The sequence below is a fragment of the Falco punctatus genome (genome assembly GCF_963210335.1).
Source record: "Falco punctatus genome assembly, chromosome: 9".
In the NCBI taxonomy this organism is placed as follows: Eukaryota; Metazoa; Chordata; class Aves; order Falconiformes; family Falconidae; genus Falco; species Falco punctatus.
In genome coordinates, this window is record NC_137589.1 from 28,948,571 (window position 1) to 28,972,134 (window position 23,564).

The 23,564-nt window shown below is 44.5% G+C and overlaps 1 protein-coding gene across 13 annotated transcripts in view; it reads right to left on the reverse strand.

The window, feature by feature from the left end:
* Nucleotides 1-14,335, reverse strand: part of LCOR (ligand dependent nuclear receptor corepressor) — an 89,258-nt gene extending 74,923 nt beyond the window's left edge. For 4 of the 13 annotated variants that reach the window (XM_080402366.1, XM_080402360.1, XM_080402364.1 and 1 more), the window contains exon 1: nucleotides 14,204-14,319. In XM_080402366.1, coding sequence (XP_080258492.1) covers nucleotides 14,204-14,300 — 97 coding nt within the window. In that variant the 5' untranslated portion in view covers nucleotides 14,301-14,319. Of the gene's footprint in view, nucleotides 1-14,203 lie in introns of all 13 variants that reach the window. The other 9 variants (XM_080402368.1, XM_080402362.1, XM_080402361.1 and 6 more) reach the window with 5 other exon arrangements.
* Nucleotides 14,336-23,564: the final 9,229 nt, after the last annotated feature.

Consider the following 23,564-nt stretch of genomic DNA (forward strand, 5'->3'; position numbering starts at 1 on the left):
GTAAATTGTTAATTATGAGAAGCAGAGTAAGAAGACTCAAAATTCCACAACTCACTGATCCCAAGCTACTAGAAGACAGAATACTGCAATTTGAAGGTTACTGTAGACAGGAAGTCCACTGTGCAGCACATCTTCAATGTTTTGAAGGTACGATTACTGATCACCTGGCAGTTTAATCCATGATAAACACACCTCCCCACCCCCTCAGATGCTCACTCATCTTGCATTTGCATGGTAACACAAGACTGTTCAGGGATCAGTTCCCTGATCAAACCCACCACACATCTACACAAAGTGAGGGCACTAGCACAAAGAGGGTGGTACAACTACCCTTCTCTGCAGCATTTTAAACCTACACTAGATTAAAAATCACTGTGTAACCACAAATTGTGTTTTTACAAGAAAATTCACTTCCACTGCTATGCATCCCTTGAATGTGTATTCTATTTTCCAGTGGTGAAAGGAAGACCTTTCCTGAAGAACCCTCTATATTGGCCAGCATTAAACAACTGTACTCTCCTACACTGCACATTTAGGTTAAATGACATAAAATTGTTATTTCTCATAAATTACCATCAGAGTTACTGCCCAAACCTGTACACTATAAATGCAATGCAAATTCAGCTTGGCAAGGCCTGTAAGTGGACTTGCAGTTTCTTCAGAGTCAGGGTGAAATGCTTTAATTACAGCTGCTCTAGTATAACCTCTCCTTTATTTAAAAAGAAAAAAAAAAAAAAAAGTCTACTGAACATTTCCTGTAGCATCTTCTACACTCACTAAACATCAAGTTTAGAATGTATAAACTATAATAAATACATTTCAACATTTTCCAGTAGAACAGTGATTTCACACAGAATAATTTCATGCCTTTTCAGAAACCAGACTCCACAAACTTGCTTACATTACTATGATGCGATACAGTTTAAAAAATAGCATAATGTTTAACTTTATTCTGGAATAATAATAACTCAAAACTCAAAAGCCAGCAGCGGTTCTATTAAATATACTTGAGGACTATTTCTGGATATTGATCTCCTTAAAAGAAAGGTTCTCTGACAAATCTACATAGGCAAATCTCTATGCTGTCCTAACCCTTAAAGCTTATTGTCTTTGGTTAATGAGTTTTCCAGGTAACTTCTATTTGACTTCCTAAGCTTAAAAAACAGAATCTGCCTGCCTTCTCCCACTAGTCTCTCCCCAGACAATATCCCCCAAGTTTTGAGTGAGAACTTTAATAAGCAAAAGCTTCAAAAGAATATACTTCTTTCTCTCTCATGGGAAAATGACAGGTACTTATCTGAAACTGGTTTTCACGTATAGTGGGAAATATTTTGTCCGTTTCCCAAATATGCATTAAGATGTGTTTGGAAGACTATCAGAGTTTAGTCTGTAGTTCCAGTACCTTAAAACTAAATAGCCATGATTTCCCTTCAGACAAGTCTCTTAGTTATGCTTACCCCCACCCTATCAAAAATCAGGGGAAAAAAAATAAAGGAAAACCAAAACAAAAACAACAGACCCCCCAAAAACTTCCCAAAACAAAATAAAGAAAAACTACCAACCACCACACCACTAGAAATATCTAGTTAAGGCTATATTTTTATGCAAAATCCATTACATTGCTCTGGTTGACCTTCCACCTTTCTTGTCCCTGGATTTCACAGAAACATCTCTCAACTAAACTAACTATACCATTTAGTATGGCGCTCATAGCCAACTTAATCCAGAGGCTGAACAGCAAAAAATTTTTAATTCTTTGTTTTAGATGCACCTTTACATTCCTTCGGTGGACTCAAACAAGGCAAGTAATTATACAGCTATTAAAGTTTATCATCTCCTTTTCTGAAACTATTCTTTGTGAAGTTTGACCCGCATTTATGCTAAATCTGAATTTTCAAAAGAGACCTAGTTTTAGAGACACATTCATTTTCCCTCACTGGTTCCAAAAGGAAAGACTCTTGGCATATTTCAAGGCTATGATGTCCTGTTAGTTCATACTTGGTGCTATCTTGTCTACCTCCCCTCAGACTGAACTAAGAGGGAGGATCCACCTGAGTAAAAGAATGCATTACCAAGGAGATTGAAAGCCTGTAGACAAGTATTTTGCCTGTCATTCTGAAAATGAGAGTAAGCTTATGACCTTCTGTGAGGCCACCTGAAGTGAAAGATCATGCTCCCAAGACCATCTGCCTCATTCTGCTTTAGACCCCGACCCTACAGTGAGCGTGAACTGACAGCAGAGAGTGAGCTAGTTACTGCGCTAACAGCCACCATCCATTTGCAGACTGGCTGCCATGCTGACAAAAAGCAGGAATTTGTCCACAGGAGAGCCGCACTTGTCACACCTAACCACAAGCTGCTCATGCAGGCACCAGTGCCCTTCCACTCTGCAAATCAACAGTTGGCAGCTCAGAGGTGCAAGACACCACTTGCAGGATTTCTCCACATACCCACATGCATGGCTTTCGGTTTGGTCCACTCACAGCCAAGGTCCCACGCACCCTGCTCAGCCTAACCTAGGACCTCTCACTAAAGCCAGACCTTGACTTCAGGACCTGGCTTACAAACAGACCCTGATATAGCTACACTGGCAAAACTATGAGGCAGCAAACCAGTGTTCAAAGCAAGAATTCTTTAATGTAATTAGTTTAAATTACTAAAGTTTTTTAACTTTGGTAAAAAAACTTTTTTTAAAGAAAGTTTTGCCACCACCAACAGAATCTCAAAACGATGCAATAAATTCAGCACTCTCAACCCTTCAAATCTGTCAGTACAAACCAGCTCTGAAATTAGCTTTGTCTGCTGCTTACAAGCAGAATCATGAAAACTCTCCTAGGCAGCACCACAGCATGCTGAGAGCAAAGATCTATCTGCCTTAAAGATGAGATCAGGGAATAGCTCATCTTTTCCCCCAAACTGAATATGAAGGAACTATTTCTCTTCCCTTACAGCAATGGAAAGCTAAGGACAGACAGAAAAGAAAATTAAGCAAGGTTTAGGGTTAGGATGCTGAAATACCCATGAGCATGGTAAGCAGAAGGTGCCGGTTTCTTGGGAACTAGTGTTTTTGCATAGACTTTTTTTTTTTTTTTTTTTTAAGTAGGTTTAGTAGTTTTAGTCCTGGAAAAAAAAAGTTTCCAAAAATAACTGCTTACTTTCTGAAGTTTGTGAGGTGTCATCACAAGCGCATTTAGCTGCTAAAGTTCATCAACATGCCAGTAAGTATAGACTAAAGCAGCTGTGATTGACTTCTCCCTACATGCCTACCCTTCCACCATCTCCCACTATACATAAAGCTGCACAAGATATTTTGAATCCTAGGGGCAGGAGCAGTCCTTGGGCTACAAGGGGTTGAGAAAATTTAAAGCCCTATCTGCTGTTCTTACTTCGAGCACAGAATTCTGTTCAAAGTACAAGCAGCAGGAAGATACAAATTCAAGATTAGTCACAGGCAAACAGATGATTTAGGAACAAGAACCAATCTGTTATAGGCAGGGAATGCAGCCTCCATGGTAAAGTAGACTACAGTTCTGCAACATCTTTAACCTACTAAGTCAATTTTTAATCTAATTTGAAACTGAGTAACTTGTTGAGCAGAGTAACCTCTGAACTCTATATTCAATTTGGTACTGTTGCTGCGTTCAGTCTGTGACCTCATCTATGGCTCTAGTAAAGTAGAGTGAGCTGGAAGAATGGTCAGGATGGAGACTGTTTGGGCTTTGATACCCGTAACAGTAGCGCACCTAGGGATTACCAAACAGCTTAGTGTCCATTCCATACTTCCACATACCTTCTAGTCATTAAAACAAAGAAATCCGTACCTTCAAGACTAGAAACTTAGTTTACTTGTTATTTCAGGGTACCTGCCAATGCATTTCACAGGGACTACAGTTTACACCCCAGCCTGTGCAGTCAAAGTTCTCTTTCACTGCCATCTAAGGGAAGAGTGCTAATGAGATCTTTAGACCCAACACAAACTCTATAGCGGAGTCTGAGCTTCACAGCAAGGTTCTTGAAAAAGAAAATACAGAAGCCCTGAGTACAGGGAGTGCAGCACTTAAAACAGACCTACATAACACCACACTAGCCTTTTCCCAGAAGTTAGCTTTCAGGTTGAAGTCTTCCAGGGTTAACCTCCTCCATGATATCTATTTTTGGATAAAAATGTACTTTTAAATAATTAGCTATGAGAAGAGAAAGGAAAGATAAAACTCAGTCCTAATCTAATAGATGACTAAATGTCAGCTCATACTCCCTAACACCTACAGCCACTTTGGAAAGGAAAAACAGCCTTTGTTTACAAATCATTTAGAGCAGTAATTTTCAAACTGTGGGCTCCTGAAAAGCATAAAGACCCCACGCAATTTAAACTATTGGCAATAGCTTTGTATTTCCACAGTTGCTTCTTGCCAACTTGAGGTTGAAAGCCACTGATTTAAGAGAGCCCTAGCAAAACACAGTTCGCTCAACAATTTAGGTTTGTTCAAGAGATAAATACAGTGTTCCCGTTAGATTCAAAAGATCCTATGCAAAATGGACTTCCGCATGGCCTGTCTCAACTGAGCACTGAAGCTGTTCACTCCCCAATCACTGCGCGTCACTCAAAAATAGCAGAGGAAAGACCAAGGGATTAGATTTTGTGAAGAGTTTACAAAAATACTCCTGTAAGATCTGAGAACTAGGTTCTCATAGCATCTTACCAGACAGTTCCAGATGATTACATCTGTATTACTTTGTATGAATGCACAGGATGACAAGGAGGACAGAAAAACATAAAAAAACAAAAAAACCAACACAAAACCAGAAATGTGAGGGCAGTAGTTAAGCATTTAACCAGAAATACCAAAATCAGTGTTATACTTGCTATAATTTTGTCCCCCAAGTATAAGCTAGAATAAACTAAATATCCATGGGAAACATTTCAATACTTTTTCTCCCTTCAGGAGAAGGCTCGGTACACTTGTCTTACATATCACATCCTGAAGTATGGATACTCATCTAAACCTAGACATAGCCAACATTTCACACTTAGTTTTTCCCCCTCACACCTCTCCATTATTCACTCAAACCTGTAATATTTTAAAAGATATTAAGCTACAGTATGCAGATAAATGATAACGAAGGTCACTGAAATGTTCCACTTCCAGTTGAACAGGAGTACAACTTTCCCAAAGGACATTTAAATCAGCAAGGGGCACTCCCCTTACTTAGCAGTGAGGTCAATTAGATCAAGAAACTACCATCAAAACAAAAGCGTAGAAGTTTTTTCTTAGACAAGTTTTCCTCACTGTCTGTTTTGGAAATGAAGACTATCAGATGGCTGTTTTGTCTGTTTTGGAAATGAAGACTATCAGATGGCTGTTTTTTTCCATAAGAAATAAGTAAGACCCTTGTGAGAAACCCCAGAAAAGAGATTATAGTATCATATAAACTTAAGTTTCACTAATCACTTCAAAATATACAGGAGAAAGCTCAGGATAAGGTAGCTATGCTCCACCTTTTCTAAAGGATGTAAATGAAATCACTGCTTTGAGATCGCTTTTAAGTTTTCTTAGGTCAGAAAAGGAAATTACCTCCATGCTTTTCTACTCTCTTGCTTTTGCAGAGCAAAATGGAAGTTATTAAGTGTGCACCTCTGTGAAGAGTTTTGTTCATGCAAAGGACACAATGGCATGGTTTCAGAAACGCATCTAGAGGTCACGATGAAACATCACCTAGAACACAGCTTTCATCTTTTTTGCCACAATTATGAATCTTAACCCAGGAGATCACCAAACTTGAGACAATGTCTGCTATAACACCAGCTTATCTTCAACTTGTTCATGAAAAGGACAAAATAACTGCCAAAGGAGCCAAGAAAGCCAGTTTGCTATGAGCATTTAAACAAAGCCAATCCATTTTGTGTGTTCCAACATATTTTTATATTTTTTAAGACCTACAAGAGCGCAGAACACAGGAGCACAGGCTGAGAGGGCTCTTCTGCCCACAAGACTCCCCAGTTGAAGCGTATAAGCACATTATTCCAACTAACCTGTGGCTATCTCATCACAAAGTTTCAAAACTAACCCACATGTCTGTCTGCACATTAAGCACAGGTGGAATACATAAGAGCTTTGTGCATATGAATTGCTGCGGAACTACCCTGTCCTCGCAAGGCAGGAGACTGAACTCAAAGTATATTACACAGGTAACATGGAGAGCTGCCGCCTGTCACGTATATACAGCAGCAAAGGGAGCCAAACAGCACACTGCTACAGACTGACACACACCACTATGTGCTCAGGAGAACAGGTTAAGAGCATTAGCATTACGTACTGGCCTGGAAGTATTAGACTAGGGAATTGCAAGCTGTGGGCTGAAACTTCCACATCTTTTGTTAGTATAACCAACAAAAAAAGAAACCAAGAAATGAAGAACTCTGTAGCTTGACTGCCTGTTCCTCTTCCTACTCTGGCAGTTACTCCTCTTTCGAAACATGACCACCACCCTAACCTAGTAACAGCAGAGGAGAGTGAAAGACCACATCGGATACACTCACCAACACAATCCTCTCCAGCTAGATACTGAAATGCCTGTACTATAAGCATATGCAAAAAAATGCTCAAAGAGAACCAGGAAATTTTTCATTAGTAAACTCAACTCAAGAGTTAAGATTGCCTGGTGGCCTCTGATGTCTTTCCACACTGCTGGATTCAGCTTCTGAAAGCTTTCTTTGTTAATGAATACTAGGCTCTTGTCCAGTCCTCTTTTCTCCCCCTCTTCTCCCTCCCATAAAATATCATGGTCCTCAGGGCATAAGGAACATCCTTTGTCTCCCTGCAAGTCTTCCCTGTGCAGCCACTTTGCCACCGCTTCTGGAAAAATGCAACAGGAGTACCATCTTTTCTCTTCTCTATAAGAGGAGAGGAAAAAACACATGGAGACATCATCTAATAGCAATTTTACCACATAGGAAGTGGTGTCCTGCAGAAATGTCGAAACACCATAACCTCTGCTTTGTCTTTCGTATGCTGGCAGTGCTGAGTGCTGATGTGTAACTTAAATCTCCTACTGAGCTTTGAGAGTTGATTTTTTTCCTTTTGTCAACTCACCATGAAAGAGCATACGATGATACTACAGAGCATACAAGGCAAAATAAATCCAAGGTAAAAGGCAGATGACTCGAAGATGTCCAGACAAAGAACAATACAGCATTCTTCAAGAGAAAAAGGAAGACACTTAAGCTCTCATTTCCCAAAAGAAGCTGAGGCCACATGGATTTATCAGAGAGAATTGAGGAACCCCAGAGGGCTTGCAGGGATACCGGGGAGAGGCAGTGTAAAGCTGCAACTTCATTAATGGAGGTACTGGACGAGAGCATTCAACATGGTTGGGAAAGCAAAGCCCACAGTTAATCATCAAGGAGAGAGCATGGTATAGCCCGTGGCACTTTGAATAGGGAGAATGAAGCAATCTTCCTGCTACTGTAAATTAACACTATGCATACAGAAATTAGCACTTACTCAGCAAAAGACAACTTGGATTTGTGCATGTGTGTCAATACTAGTTGAATAGCCTCAACTCTTCATTTTCTGCCTCTCCATCCTCTGCAGATGTTGTAGCAAAGAAAGAAAAAAAGATTGTTTTCCAGTCAGGTCTAGCCAGGGAACTGATTCACCAAGCTGTCACACATAGTTGTGCCAGCACAGAGGGGACTATTTAAACCAGCTTAGACAGCACTGCTGTGAAACATAACCACAGTCTGTAGCACAGTTACAAGACAGAAGATGCAAACCTTACAGGGAGTTTACACTCCCTGCCTCTGGAGGAGGCTATTCTGTTCTCCTCTCCCCTTCATCCCATAGACGTGATCCCATCCAGTGCTTCAGATGAGCTCTCCTGCTCATCTCATTCCTAGCTAGGATGACTCAGGTTACTAAGCATTACCAGAAGATTAGCTGGTTTTGCAGCCTTCTGTCTGTTTAGTAAAAACAAGCACTACGACCCCTTTCAGCCAGAGGCAGAGCCTAGATTGGCTCAGCCCAGCCCATCCCATCCAACCCTGCCCTCAGAAAATCCCAGAAGTTTTGTATTTCTCAGAGAATTAGAAATATCCATCCCAGTAACCTTTGAGAACCAAAGCTTCATCCTCTTAAGAGTGAAAACATATATACATAGAAGGGTGAGGAAGAGGACTGGAAAGTCCCCTGTAAAATCCTACAGTAGTGTCTCCTCCGCCCCAATCAGTATGACAGGGCTACCTTTCTTTATCCTTTTAAATGCCTGGTTTTCCTCAAACCTTGCTTAAACTGACTTTTAGTAAGCATTCTCACTGTTATTTTACATTAGCCATGAAAGAACACAAGTTCTCAGATAAAGAAAGAAAAAAAAAATCAACCAAAAAAAATCCCACAAGACAGTACTTGTCTGGGTGTAAGATAGCCTAAAATGGCAGAGAATTTAGCCATTTAAGTATTACGCAATAAGGATTTAGACAACTGAGCACAAGAACTAGGATTTTGTATCATCCATTCAATTAAAGTGCAGTTATTGTATTTCTGTACATAATAGTATTTGGAGTATCATCAATATATGGCACAAACCGCCAAAAAATAGCTTAAAAATTTAGTACAGTCCTTCAGGCATTCTTTTAAAATGATGCTGTACCACAAAGCTGTAAATCTGTAGTACATATATCTCAATATAAATAGTACAAAGATCTTATCTAGATGGATTTGGACTATTTCCTGCATGCACAGAATGGATTACTGTAATTCATTTTGAGAAGTTCTGTTAAAAGTGGATGAACTCTAAATGTCATTAGCTCTTAGTTAAAAATTAAGTCAAAAAACCCCTATACTTCCTGCAGGATGAACATGTCCAAAGAAGGAAACTTCCTACCTTGCAGTGATAGTTGCTACTTCACACAAATTAAAATAGATTTTTGTTGAAATGCAAAACAAACAAAGTGATTTGGCTAAGTCCAAAATTTCATGTTGCAGCCACCAGAAGAACTCAAGATGGTATAATACGAAGCAATTATCAACATTTTTTTGAGTATGCATTTGTTTGATTGATATTGTCCCTGTCAGGGTAGAAGTTATTCTTCATTTGCAAATAGGGAAGCAAGGGCAAATCTGTAGTGATTTATAGTGAATCCAAAGAGATATTTGAAACAGATCTAGATTCATCCCCCGCAGTTCAACTTCTACTTTTCTTCAGATGCATACCATCCTTCCATGCACATTTAAAGTAAAGCTAAATATCAAGCTGTAAATTCCACTCCTTACAACTAAAGATTTTTATTTTTAAATGACAGCTGCCTCTTTTTTTCTGGCATAATTTTGTCATAAAAGGGTAATTCTCCCTCTCTGTATCCATCCTGCCAACAGGCAAAAATGTTCGTGTGTAGACCAGATCTTCTTGAACAGGCCTTCAGCTACCACACTGTAAAGCTGCTGTACAATTATTAATAAAAAAAGCCGCAAGCTGCATCTACGTTACATGCAGGTTGAAATAAGGCAAACTACCACTTGCACATTTGTTGGGGACATGGCTGGGGGCATATCTAAAACAGATACCAGTTTAGAATAGCCCTACATTCCAACTTTTACTAGCCCTTAGTTTAACTTGCTTTTTATTATTATTGTTCATCAACATCAGGGCTATAACAAGCTTTCCCATTTTGGAACAAAGAAAGACAATCTGCCCTTTGAACTAGAACTACGTTAAAACACTTGGAGACTCAAGCCAACTTCCAAAACAATGAGATAACATGTTTGGAAGCACCAACTAATTCATATCACATACAGGCTGGAACTATACCCAAGTAATCAAGATAAGAAAATGTAATAAAGATTTCAGAATTATTCAACTGTTACACACCTCTTGATTAATATTAGCTTCTAATACTTCCTGATGTATCATATTTCTTCCACACTTTAGTCCTAAGTATCTAAAGGTCATGGAAGACCACCACTATTCAACAAATTAGTACACAGAAACAGATCAGGTACTTAGGTTGCAGGATCTCACCAGCAACAATCATTAGAAGAAAAAAAAAGAAAAAAAAAAAAGTACTTCAGCTTATTTTGACAGCTTAAGGGTAAAATCAACAGCTAAGCAGCACCTCAGTGGAACACGGACAGAGCTCAAGATGACTGGAGATCCTAGGTGAATGTTACAAGTTTTCCCTTTAAATCATCATTTTGCTCCTAAAACAAGGATCACTACTGGAGAGAACTAACGCATTCCCCTCCCCGCCCCCACCTCCCCAACACAGGCTGTAATTCAGCCACGGAGTCTATAAGAGTACAGCTAATATTTAACAAAGGGCCAAGCATCACCAGCTAGTAGAAATGCATGCGACCACCTCAAACTATCACTCCAGTAAGCACACAGCACTACAATGCTATTACTGCCTGTATAAAAGGTGTCAGGAGGGTTTCAGGGATCTGTGGGTTCTCTCCTCCCTCAAACTCCCCATTCCTTAGCTGATGTGATCTCAACAACCATTTCCAATTCAGCAAGTGTCTGAACAGAAGGTGACTGGAGGCTGGGAGAAGGAAAAAAAATTATTAAAAGAATAAAATCATCACATACATTTGTCTCTAGGTATCTGGTTTTGGCCACCAAGAAAGACACTAATACTCAAGACTGGTAAAGAGAACACATATGTCAGCATCAAATCATTATCATCTGGCATATCATGTCTCTAGAATCAGAGTCCTACCAGGGCATCAAGACACTGTGTGCCACTCCAGGCTACCCTCGTACGCTGTGGTCCAACAGCCCAATACACCTCACTGCAAAGAGAGCTTAGACACCCCTTCTCCACACTTCCCTCAAACTCCAGGCCACAGCATGATGCTCCCTCAACTCCATCACTGCATCAAGAGAACTGCTCCCAGACCCGTCCTTCACCAGCTGCACCACCACACTCCCCCTCAAAAAAGGGCTTGAAACACATGACAAGGAAGTATGGTTTAAGCCAAATCAGTTCCCTGAGTAACCTCCCACAAAAAGCTGTGCTGGCACAACCGAAGGTGCAACTCTCTGACAGTTCAAGATGATGTGTACCTCTGCTGCTGCGTTCTCACACTCTTCCTTTCTACCAGCTATGCATGCTCATCCTCCTCCTTTTTACCTGGTATTTGCTTGACCTGACAGGGAGCTACACTAGCAGAAAAATTATTCTACCCCCGAAGAAAAGATGATGTTTCTGCTGGCCTAAGTCCCCCGAATTGGCTCCCTGTGGGCAAAGGAGGTCTTTCAGCCCTCCTGTGTTTTTTCCTCCCCTCAAGAGCACAAGTTTAGTTTGACAAACTGTCATAAGGCCACAGCCCAAAAGAGCAGCAGAAGCAAGAGGGGAAAGTGAATTACTTAAGCCACTTTTATTGCCAAATGCACTGGTTCAAACCACAGGCTTTATTTTTTCTGACTACCACACTGTGTGGTATTAAAATGACTTTTCAGGGAATGATGCTAACACAAAGAATCCCACACATCTCAGATTCACTTTCAGAACTAAGTATGAATGGGTATTTCTAAAGTAACAAGAAGGATTTTCCCATATTCTTCTTCCCCATATTTATCTATCAGTATTTATTACAGAAATTCTTAAAGACTGCTACAAATGGCTAAGGTGAAACAGAATGTTATATCATTTAACAGGTCAACTTCCAAATCTCAAGGAACATTGTCAAAACTCACAAGGACGAGAGAGATGTATTAGGGGCAAGGGGTTAAGGTCACAGCATAATTTCAGCTGGACATCCCGGGCTAGTGCAATAAATCTTTTATAATTCTATGACCAAATATCATAAACGAAAAAAGTAACAAATTACAAATTTACATGACCCAACAATTTATGCAAGATTCATACTAGGAATAGGGCAGGTCCCGAGGTCTCATAAAGCTGATCAATTTGAGGTTGAAACTATTTATGACACAGTGCCATCAAGATAAAAGTCACATAGCACTGTTACACTTTGGACTCGATTTTTACTTTTTTTTTTTTTTAAATGGTTTTGTACTTTATCTCCAAAAAATCCCAGTGAACTCTGTGCTTAACATTGTTCACAGTATCTTTTGTTAAACACACACAGAGGGACTTTCACAGAGGGACTTCTTCTGGAGGAACAAAACTATATCAAATTTAAGCAACAAGGAAGAGATATGGAAGGGACAGAGGAGAAAGCAACTTCTCCAGGAGCTGGCAATTTAAAAGGCTTTAGGGAAGTGGAACAGGGTGTGTACAAATGAGGGTGGCGGGGGTTGGTGGTGCTGTTTGTTTTAAGTTTTAGCACTTAGGGTTGCTAAGAACTTTATTAACGTAGTGTTTTCCTTGAGTCTGTAAGTAGCACAAACTTCTCTAGCTGCCCAAGATTTTCCCAAAGAGCTGTGTAACGAACATACACAATTTTTGCATTTCACCCCAATGCAAGATCTTCAACAGCAGCTTTGAAACTGTCCTTTCCCCACTCCCCAACACTCCCCTTCCCTCCCCCCACCCACCCACCCACCCTATTTATGCCTCACAGCTATTTGGTTAAACTCTGAGCAGCAGGACAGCTCCACTGGAGGATTCAGGGACCCAGCGACAGAGCAGCAGGGGCCGAGAGGAAGACGAGATGACGTGCTTCAAGTAGGGAGTTTAGAAAGGACTAGAACAGGTGATACCCAGCAACCAAGGTAAGAAGAGATGAGAAATGGAGACATAAGTAAAATAAATCCTATTCAAGCAGAGGTGGAAGCCAACAAAACATTCCAAACATACCAAAGCTATAATCAAAATAAAACCCCATAAACTCGATCTAGAAGTATCAAAAATTGGTTGGAAAGAAAACCCAGCACTTCTATGTAGAGTCTGAGTTTCTCAGCAATGTATTGCCCTTGAATCGTTTTATGCTTGAAACAAGTTAATTGCTCCTATTAATCTGGAGTTAACAAGCATCCAACGTACACTTTTGTATTAGAGAAATTTAAACATTCAGCCGAAGCCAAAAATACATATGGTAGCAGTTACAACTCCTGGCGTAACCAAAAGCGGTGTTTCAAATCCCTGGTAACGAACTAGGATGCTGAGCTAACTGACAATAAGAGGTTTAACTCTGCACACAAGGAACTAAAGTGAATCTGTGAATGTTATTACAGATTACCTACACTGAGCAGTCACCGGCAGATTATGGCCATATTTGCATACTTAAAAATAAAATGAGGATTTGTGCTCAATTAAAAGAGGGAAGCCAAACCAGACGAGGCATACCAGTGTTCTGGTTAGAGATCTTTTAAGATCACCGTGGAAGTTCACAGCCTACTGTTGTCAAACCTATTTTACTATCTTTGCAGACACCCACCGAATCAACTGGCCTAGAGCTGGCATTTATGTGTATGTTGGGACCGGCAGAAAAGACCTCGATATCTTGCCAGGGAAAGAGAAAAGGGCGAAATCTGTATTTTGAGTGGAGAAAGTTACACGAGATGAAAGGGCGCCGGGGACTTCCTTTTCAAAAACCCCACACACTCGATGGCAAGGAGCCTGCATAACAACAAACGCGCACGAGAGAGGAGGAGGAGAGGGGAAAAAAGGGGAGGGGGGAAAAGAAGCAATCACACATCCTCGTAATGCCCGCGGCCCCGCGCTGGAACCGGGGCGTCAATCCGGCACCCCGATGCACAACTTTCCGCCGGCCCCGCCGCCCCGCTCCCCGGGCCCCCCCGCCGCTGCCCCCGCTGGGGCGCGCCGCCGCCGCCGGCTCCGCGGCCTCGCTCCCCCCTCCCTCCCGCCTCGCCTCACGGCAGCGGGCCGGGGTCAGGTGAGCCGGGCCGGGCCGGGCCGGACCCGCCTCGCCTCCCGCGGCGGCGGATGGGCACTGACAGGCGGGCCGCTCCCCGCCGGCGGGCGCGGCCCCGGCCCCGCCGTAAACAAGTTTGAAGGGGCCGCGGCCGGGCCGGGCGGGGAGGAGCGGGCGCGGCGCTGACAGGGGCCGCACAAAAGGGCAGGGCAGGACCCCCCTCCCGGCTCCCTCCCCGGCGAAGGGCGGGGCCCGGCCCGGCGCCGCTCGCCTCACGGCGGCCCGCGGCGGGGGGAGGGAGGCGGGCCCGCAGGCCGCGGCGCCGCTCGTCTCACGGGCCTCCCCCCCACCGGTGGAGCCTTCCCCCGCGGCGGCCGCCGCCACCGCGGGGCCAGGCCCGGCCTCCCCGCCGCGCCGCCGTCCCTCACCTACACAGTGAATGAGCTTGTGTCGCCACGAATCGAGCTGGTGGCGGACGCCGCGCCTCTCGATGGAGCACTGCTGCCGCCCGCACGGGCTCGCCATCTTCTGGGCGGCGGGCGGGGGTGGGGGTGGGGGCGGCGGCGGGCACGGCCAGGGGGGCAGGGACGGGAAGGAAGGGCCGCGCGCCGCGCCGCGCCACGCCCACCCGCCGTCAGCGCCCGCCTCGCCGCGCCACGCAGGCGCCGCCGGGCCGCGCCCCGCCCCGCCCCGCCGCGCGCCCCTGCCCGCCCCGCGCCTGCGCGGCTCCGGCCCGCCCCGCCGCCGCCACCTGCCCGCACGTGCGGCGCCGCCGCGCCCGCCCGCCGGGGGCGCTGTGTGCCCCCCGGGCCGTCCCGCCCCGCCGCTGAGGGGACGTCGCACCCCTGAAGGGTCGCGGTCTCCCGAGGGGCGTCCCGCCCCCAGCGCCCGTCCCTCGGGCGGCGCTGACCCCCAGAGGCCGCCCCGCCCCGGCCGGAGGCGCCAACGCGGGTTTCTGTCAGGAGGAGCCCCGACTCCCAGCTCCCCCGGGCAGCCGGAAGCACCGGGCCTGCTGCTGGCCCTTGGGGAGGACGCTCGGCTGCGGGTGCCCGCAGGCCTCCCGGCACCGGTCCCAGGGTGACAGTTCCCTGCCGCAGCCACCCCCTGTGTCTCGGCAGTGCCCGTTCTCCCTCCAGCCTCCCACCACCGGCAGCGCCTGCCCTCCAGCGCCAGCTCGGGTGCTGTGAGGGGGTCGGTGCCGCCATTCCTGATGGTGGGCGGAGGGCACACGGACAGGCGAGGGAAGGCCTGGTGCTGCCTGCTGCCTGGGCAGGAGGAAAATGTCGGCACCAGCTCTATGCAGCCTCAGGTGCTGAGCTGGGAAGGGTGAAATGCCTCACCTCACCCCAAACCCTAGCGCAAGGCCAGAGGTGAAGCCCAGAAGTCGTGGCCTTTATTCCCCCACCCTCACCCCCGGAGCCATTACCCTCACCTCACCAAGCCACACACGATTAGGGCGTTTGAAAGGTGGAGGAGTCAAAGCTGGCTGTATGTAGATGTGATAGTAGCATGTCCCCGGTAAGATATTTCCTGTGGAGAGAGGGACGTGTTTGAGCCACTGCTGTCTGGGTGCAGTCAGAGCTGCAGAAAAGCCAGTTGTCCTGTCCAAAGGGAACTCCAAGGGGCACAGGATGGGCTCTTGGGGCACGCGGGTAGGAGAGCTTGTGTCCTACAAAAGCAAACCGGTACGGCTCCATGTGGCTAGTTCAGCAAAAGGAAAGCAAAACCGAGGTGTGATTGCTCTGCCCGTGTACGGGGGAAGCTCCAGTGGGGAAAGGGTGTAAATTCCAAGGAGGGGACAGAGTCCAATGGTAGCATAAGGACAGATTATTAGTTGACTCTTAATACCCTCGTGAAGAAAATCAGAAGACTATTTCTAACTGAAGAGGTGGAACTTCCTAGAGCAAACAGCAACCAGAGTAGCAAAACACAAAAGCCCATTTCAAGATGCAGCTTCGCTGTGAAGAGGGCAACATGACATTTGTTTCCATGAGCAGAATAGACAGGGTTAGTGACCAGAGAATCCTAGTCCTGTTTTGAAAGCCATTAGCAGTGGAAAGAAGGAAAGCATGACCTATGGAGAATTTCTCTGCTACAAACAGCAGGAACATTCTTTGGGCACCTCTGCTCAGCTCAGCTGCACCTCACTCCAGTTGTTTGCGATATCCTGGTCTTTGTTCCACCCCTTTTTCAGTGTGATGAACCGTTGGAGTTTATGTGTCTTCATTTCCAGAGTCCTTGTGTTGGCAGTGGGGAATCTTGTTTCCACTCAAAGTCTAGACATGCCTCTTGCTAGAGCCAGTTCAAAAGTCTGTTAGGCACTATGCTAATCACAGAAGTACTTCCCTGAGAGACAGATGATCTAAACAAAAGGATTGCAACGTGAATGCTCTAGACTCCAGCGGGGAACTTCTGCCTGCAGCTTGGACAGTCGCTAGAACAGTGAGCAGGTGGACAAGCTGCTGGAGAGGCTAATGGTTGCTGACCTTGTATCTTACCAATCCAGATACACCAGGACAACTGCCTGCTCACTGTGGTTTTCACAAGAATCTTCCTGCAAATTCTGACTTGCAAGATTCCTCTCTTGCTCCAATGCTCACAAAATAAACTTGACAGTGGTAATTTTGCTGGAAGCAGGGCTATTGGCTGTCAAACTGTTACTATCTCCTTGTTTCTTCTGCACTCAGTCTGCATCCCTGCTGTGACAGGCAACAGGGTCATATGATGCTGGTCTTATATTTATGAACCTCCATTTTAGAGTGAGTTTGTTTTCTTGCTACTGCTAACTACTTTCAGGAGGCTTCTCCCAAATTTCCCTTCCCTCATGGCTGCAGACCGACTCCTAACATATCGGTGGCCTGTGTTTCCAAATCCACTTACACCCATGCAGGTCTGAAGTGCTCTTTTAAGCATCTCTTCTCCCAGACCTTCCCCTTATGCAATTCTGTGCACAGTCTCCACATGGCCCTCCTTTTTCTAGGGTGGACAAGATAAGTTTCCATAGCTCCTCCTTCTGTGGCAGTTTGACTATTGCCTGGGTGGTATTAGTGGTCCTTCAGTGCACCTGATCAGTTTTGAACATATTTTTCTTGAGCAATCACAAGCAGAATTAGGTATGCTTTTCCACAAAGCACGCCTGCCCTCTGGAGAAAGTACCTTGCCTGAATGAAAGTCACATCCTACAGCTTTGACTCATGCGCCTTGGTGGCTTTAACTGGTTGTGCCCTGCTCATCTATCATCTGCCCTGTGGCTGGAGGTTAGCACTCCCATGACAGAGCTAACAGGATGGAAGTGTGCATTGTCTGGCATATCTTGCTGTGGTTATGCTATCTCTAATCTTCACCTCAGCACTTATTAATAGAGGGTTCCAGTTTTGTTGTTCTCTTTTTTGCAATCCTCTGTTCCTAGACTGATGATTAGATACCAAATTCTTTGAGGTAGCCCCACATTTCTATTCTTTGCTGGTGCAGCACCTAGCAAAAATCTTCTGATTTCTGACTGGGACAGGTAAGAGGATTAATTCCTTTTCCAAACCCTCCTGCCCCACCCCAAGATAATCAGAGACTGTTAGCATGATAAATACCAACAATTTGGATTTCTTACCCACTGCCAAAGCAAAGAGGAAGAGGATGAGGAAAGCACGAACCAGAGGATCCAGTATATAAAGCAGCAGAAAGTGCTTAAGAGCCAGAGGAAGGGAACAGTCGTGCAATCTAAAAAGTGGTTTAATTCCCCAGGCCTCCTGTGGGGAAGGGCAAACAGAGGGTCAAGGTCCACTTAAAAAAAAGAGCAACAACATCTGGAATTGCCAGCCAAAACTTCTGTGTTCAGAGGAATGGAGAAGAGTGTAAAGAACAGTGGGACTGGCCTTAGGAGACCCATCAAGAGCAAGAGCTAAGTGAGCAATCACAAACATACCAAGGTGGTAGCAGATCTGATGTCCCCAGAATTAGGCTGGATGGTGTCTGATACACCAGAGCTTGCATCGTGCTGCCACCAACACCATCGGATGGTTTTGTTGAAACCAAAGCGAATCCACCACTTTCTTGGCCAACGCCATCAGCAGGCCCCAGCAGCCATTCCTCTGCTCACTCCTGAAAATGGCTCAGCACAAACTCTCTAGCTGGGACAGAGCTTCAGCCTCCCCCAGCTTCTCCACCAGCCATGAGACTTGCTGCAGTAGGGGTGTTGCTTTTCCCGTTTCACAGTGGCTCCCCTTTGATGTTAATTGTTTGCAGGCAAAGCTTAGCGGAGAGCGTAGCTGTTCTCTGGTTCATCTGCTGGTTACAACTGAGCTGCCCAGACCAGCAGAGAAAATGCTTTGATGTTAATGAGCTGCAGACAATTTCTCTTAACACTGAGCAGGGCCTGGCATCTCAGAGGTAAGACTTTCAAGGCAGATTCTACAGCAAGTCTCTCCAACATCCGTTTTGCCACAGGAACAGAAAATACTCAAGAAGATATTAGAGCAGGAACCTGTCCTCCCACCTGGTCTCGCACCACACACAGTATTGTCACAGAGCCTGTGACACAGAGATGCCAGAGGCAGCGAGGCAGCAGGAATAAGAAATGGCCCCATCAAATCACATGACCTTTAAGGGATCCAGTGGAAGCATGATTTACCCCCTCGCCCCATAAACTGCCTGCCTCTCTGGTCCTGCGAATGCACAGAAATGGGAGATGAGGATGGGCTGTAAACTCATTTGCAGGAGACTGGTTCCCATCTGGCTGGTGCTCGAGGTAACCCCATTCTGTGTGTGGCACCTTCTCCATCAGCACAGATGTCTGAACGAAACGGGCCAGCTGCAGCAAAGTGAGACTTGCACAGGCAGCCTTGGACTATCCCCTTTCCTAAGTGGATAAACTAGGAAAACACTTTTCTGTAGATCTGCTACAGGCAGCAGCACACTGCCGAGTGCATACAAACCTACAGCGATGGGTCCCCTCAGAGACAGGGTACAAAAGAGCACATGAATGTGTTGCAGCTTCCCTGGGTTCAGTCAGCCTTTGTCATGGGCCCCAGACAAGGGGGTTGGGACTTCTCCCAAGGGCAGCACCTCACGAGCTTGAGGAAAAGCCCAGGTTAGGCAGAGGTTCCTGCTGTGGAGAGATGGGGTGGGAAGCAGGGAAAGGTGAGAGAGAGATATGCCCAGTGGAAGTGTGAGGTACCACAGTCTGAGCAAGGCAGCATGGAATCACAAGTCCAAACAAAGACAAGTGAGAAAAAAGGCACAAATTCAATTTTGTGACCTCTACCAGTCATCAGCAAAGTATATTTACCATATCACACAAACTCTGCTTCTTTCCACACACTATGAGCTTTTGAATGAAGAAGCAAGCAATGCAGTCCTCTGGGGAGCCCCCAGCCAAGCAGAATCAAACGCAGACTATGTTCCATCAAGTGGAACAACAAATGAGACCTCACTGAAGGTTAAGGAGAAACATGCCTTCTTCTGTGGAATGTGGCTTAATTCCAATATATTGCATCTGTTAAATGACATATATAACAAGAGAGAGATATTATCTTCTCAGTTTTCTCTCCATTACAGGATTGTTCCCTGCAGCAAACTTTGGATACAAACATAAAATAATGAAAGCCAAGACAGAATGCTTGTCCCAGGCCCATTGCAGGGAGGAGCTCACACAAATGCGTGTACTCCATCCTACACTGAAATAAAACCTAACGAGGTAGGTATTTTTTTTTTCCCTGTAGTTAAGAAAAAGAAAGTGACATCATAGAGGAGCCCATGACTGATCACAGGCCAAGGAGGCAATGCTGCAGTTTGGAAAGCCTACTCAAGTCAATGGGAAGAGAGATGAAATTAACCTTTGACAAGGCATTCAGCATTTGCTGTGCAGCAAAAATCACTCCCAAAAGTCACTCCATTCAAGCAAAGCTTGTGGGATGTGTTTTGACACTACGGATACAACTGCACAGCCAGCACCCTGCAAGAGATGATACTGGCAGAGACAGGCAAGCTGACGACAGCACAGAGCGATGCACGCCACCATCCACAAAGAGTGGGAAGGGAAACGTTGTGATTTATGCTGCTGGGCAGTAGTCTGCAATCCGCCACGGAGTGCACACAGGATGGATGAAGAGGGCAGCAATAAGATCCCTTTTTTAGAGGGTTTTACTGTCCCATGCAATAGCAGCTTCACTAGAGATGGACAGATGTATCAGTCTGAAAGCAAGATATTCATTAAGTTTAGGATGGATTTCAGTACACAAGACGTTGTGTTGTCAGTAATTGCAATATTAATGTAAATAGAAAGCAATAGATTTGGAAGGTGGACAGGAATAATCTGGGGTTTACAGCACAGAGTTTATCCCCATTAAAGGAACAGGAAAGCTTGAGCGTTGAATAAATGGACTAGAAAAGATCACCTTTGTAATAAAAGGAAGGGTGCATGCAGCAAGGTGAACACTAGGTCAACTTGTAACTGTTTCGAGGGGATGAGGGAACATTCACCTGAAACTAGGACAGAGCTGGAACAGCTGAGCTGTCTGCAGCAAATACAGCTTGAGATAGTTCTTTTGTCTTTATCAGAGGCTAAATGCATATAATGCTATACCTCCAAAAGTCTCGGAATGGGTTTAAAAACAACAAAAAAAATCCAGAATGGGGATTTTGTAGGAAGATAACAGACAAAGTCCTTCATGTACACACAGAAGCCCTCCAAATCCAAATAAATACATACGAAACCCTCAAGATGAGAGTTGCTGATGAATACAACACTGAATAGCTTTCCACCCTGGATGCGCCCACAGGGTTCTGCAACAGCCCTTAGCAAAGCAAAGGAAAGCATGAGACTGCAAGGCATCTTTTACTTCGGCTGTTGCTGGGGCTGTGTCTGGCACCCACCATGATCCAGGGAAAAGCAGACTCAGTTCAGTCCTGCATGCTTTGCTCCAGTGCCACTGTCCCTTACACATACTAGGCATCTCTCCTCTGCATGACACTTACATTCACACAAGGCAGCACACTTGGTTATGTGTGTGATGGATGAGCCATTTTGCTGCTAAAGGAGCAGTTAACTGCTGGGTTCTGCTTTTTCCCCACTGGAGGGAAGAGGGTCAGCTATCTTTTTGTCTGTGCCACTGCTGACTGTCAGGAAATTTGGAGGAACTTAATCAACTTTGGTCCAATTCAGTCAAATTTGCAAGAATGGTGGCAACCACAGTATAGTTCCAAAGCTCTTAGCAGGGTGATTAGCAGACTGCACAGCCTTGTGGGTGTCAGCTCATTCAGAAATGCTACAGAAACAGGAAACAACAAAACATTAACTCAACCAAGCATGCAGGTAGCTCAGAGGAAGGCTTGGTGCATCCTATGAGAGAAGCAAGGGGAGCAGACACTTGCAGCTTACAAACTTTCCACACCAGCAACCTGACAGGTAGAGTGTCTCCAAAATGAAGATTGCAAAGAGTTTGAGAACTTGAAGTTGCTTATGACAGAGCCCCAAACCTGATATACTACAAAATAAAGTCAGTGCTTAATTATGGCTTCAGGCGTCAGTGTCCTGCACTCAGCCACATTCAAAACTACGCTCAACATTAAATGTATTTGTGGTCACTGCGAAGGCGTGAAGGAGGTGCTGGAGGCACGGTCCCAAATGCCTAATTCTGATAGCACTTGCCTGAGAATTTGAAAGCATTTCAGATATGAAACCACTGAAATTATTTGATGCAGTGTACCACCTTCTGCTTAAGCTGGCCTTTGTAATGAAGAAGTGAAAAGTGGCAAATGTTGTGCCAGCTTCTGACTAGAGGCTGAAGAAATTAGGGAATTATTACTGTAGCCATCACCCTGGTAAGAACTCCAGTATGGGTATAAAAAGCTGAATGTCTTTATACATGGTAAACCAACCCTAACCAGCAACACCCATAAAATGTTTTCTGCCATTACAGAATATGGGGGGGGAGCACATGCAGCTAGAAAGTATCTCTGCCCTTCTCCAAGCTGACACAAGTTTTCTTTTCAGTAATAAATATACTTTCAGCAAACTGAAAAAGGAGCTGGTGAAGGAAGACATTTCCATGGAGCAAAGCCCAGAGCTAGATATTGAACATGTGAATTTTATTTTAAAAAAGCAACAACAACAACAAAAAAACCAAAACACCCAAGCCAATGTAAGATCTTGTCTCATTTCAGTAGGAAGATGATTGTCAGAGCAGCAGCTCAAGATGTGAAGCCACAGAAAATTATTCAGGCTACTAGCACAGTATTTGTCCAGGTTCCAGAAAGAAAAAAAAAAAGAAAAAAAAATAAGGAAAAGAAGGGAAAAAGAGGGGTGAAAGGGGGGGAAGGGAGGGGCAGGGGGGGAAGGTGGGGGGGGAAGGCAGGGGGAAAAGAAAAAAGAAGCCTGGGATGCTGTTTAAAATAGCAGAGAACCATTATGTATTGACATGGGTCTAAGTAATGCTGAGCTTATACTATTGACCACCTGATTAGGATAGTGGAATGAAAAACAGCTGGAAGACTTTAAGAGGTTGTCAGGGGAGGAAACATAATGATAATGGGAGATATTAATTACCCCCATGTAGACCAGGTAGATACTATATCAAAGAATGATGCAAAGACTGTATTTTTATCCCTAATGAATTAATAGTTCTTAGAATGACCACTTAGGGAAGCCAAGTGGAGGATGAATTCTTGATTTAGTCACAAGTAGTACATAGGAGGGAGTTTGAAATGTAATAGTGAACAGTCGCTTTGTCATAAACACAATGTGCTCAAATCCAGTATTACTGCAGGAGAGGAAAAAGCAAGAAAAAAGTACACTGCAGTGTAACTTAAAAGGGAGATGAGTATAGTCTCCTTCAAAAGGGAATAAGTATAAAAGTCAGGAGAGTAATTAAGAAGAATTTTAAAGTAGCCGGTGAAAGGACAAAATGCTTGCAATGACACTGAGACCCTGTATTTAAAGCTTTAAATATGCCATCAAGTAAAATATACTAACAATAAAACCAACAAAAATAATCTCCAAGTCTGACGTATTTAAACCACTGAACAAAGAAGACTTTTAGAAGTAAAAAGATGTCCTTCAAAAAGTGTAAGTTATGGCCAAAGAAGAAATATAGAAAATCCCAAATTCTGCCAAGTTAAACAAACAAACAAAAGGAAACCATCAAAAAAAACCAACCCAACACATTTAGGCCAGCCAAAATATTTTTGAACAGCAGCTTGCTGAAAACATGAAGATCACTAATAAAAACATGTTCTACACAGCAGGAGGAAGCCTACAGGAACTCAGGGGCCCAACAGCAAGCTTTAAGGGAAGAATAGTCAAGAAAAATGACCTTGACTAGGGGCTACTGTCACCAAACATAGCTGTGCACATCCAAACATTTTTTTTGCAAGGCATTGAGTATCCTGCATGCCTCCCAGGTAGCTGTAGTTTAACAGAAATGGGTATATGTATAATTTCTACTGAAGCTCGGGTCCAGCTTGTAATTGCCTCACTCCATTAATGTGCTTTCCAGCAGGCTGAAGAAAATACTGCTGAAATAATAAGGTGGTGACTGATCATTTCAGACTGGATTTCAGTCCCCGTTAACTTACAGACATTTCGTTAATAGATGACTGAAGTGAATAGTCAAATGGGAAGCACCAAGGTCTGAGGAATTAACCACTAGTCAAAGCACCACGAGAGAGAGGCAACAAAGACAAAACTGAGCCCAGCTTGTGGTTCTATGAGGGGTTACTGGTTCACCAACCTTGCTCTCACATGGAGATGTTTAGAGATGTTGAGAGAGATGGGGATTAGGAAACAGCTGTCCATAG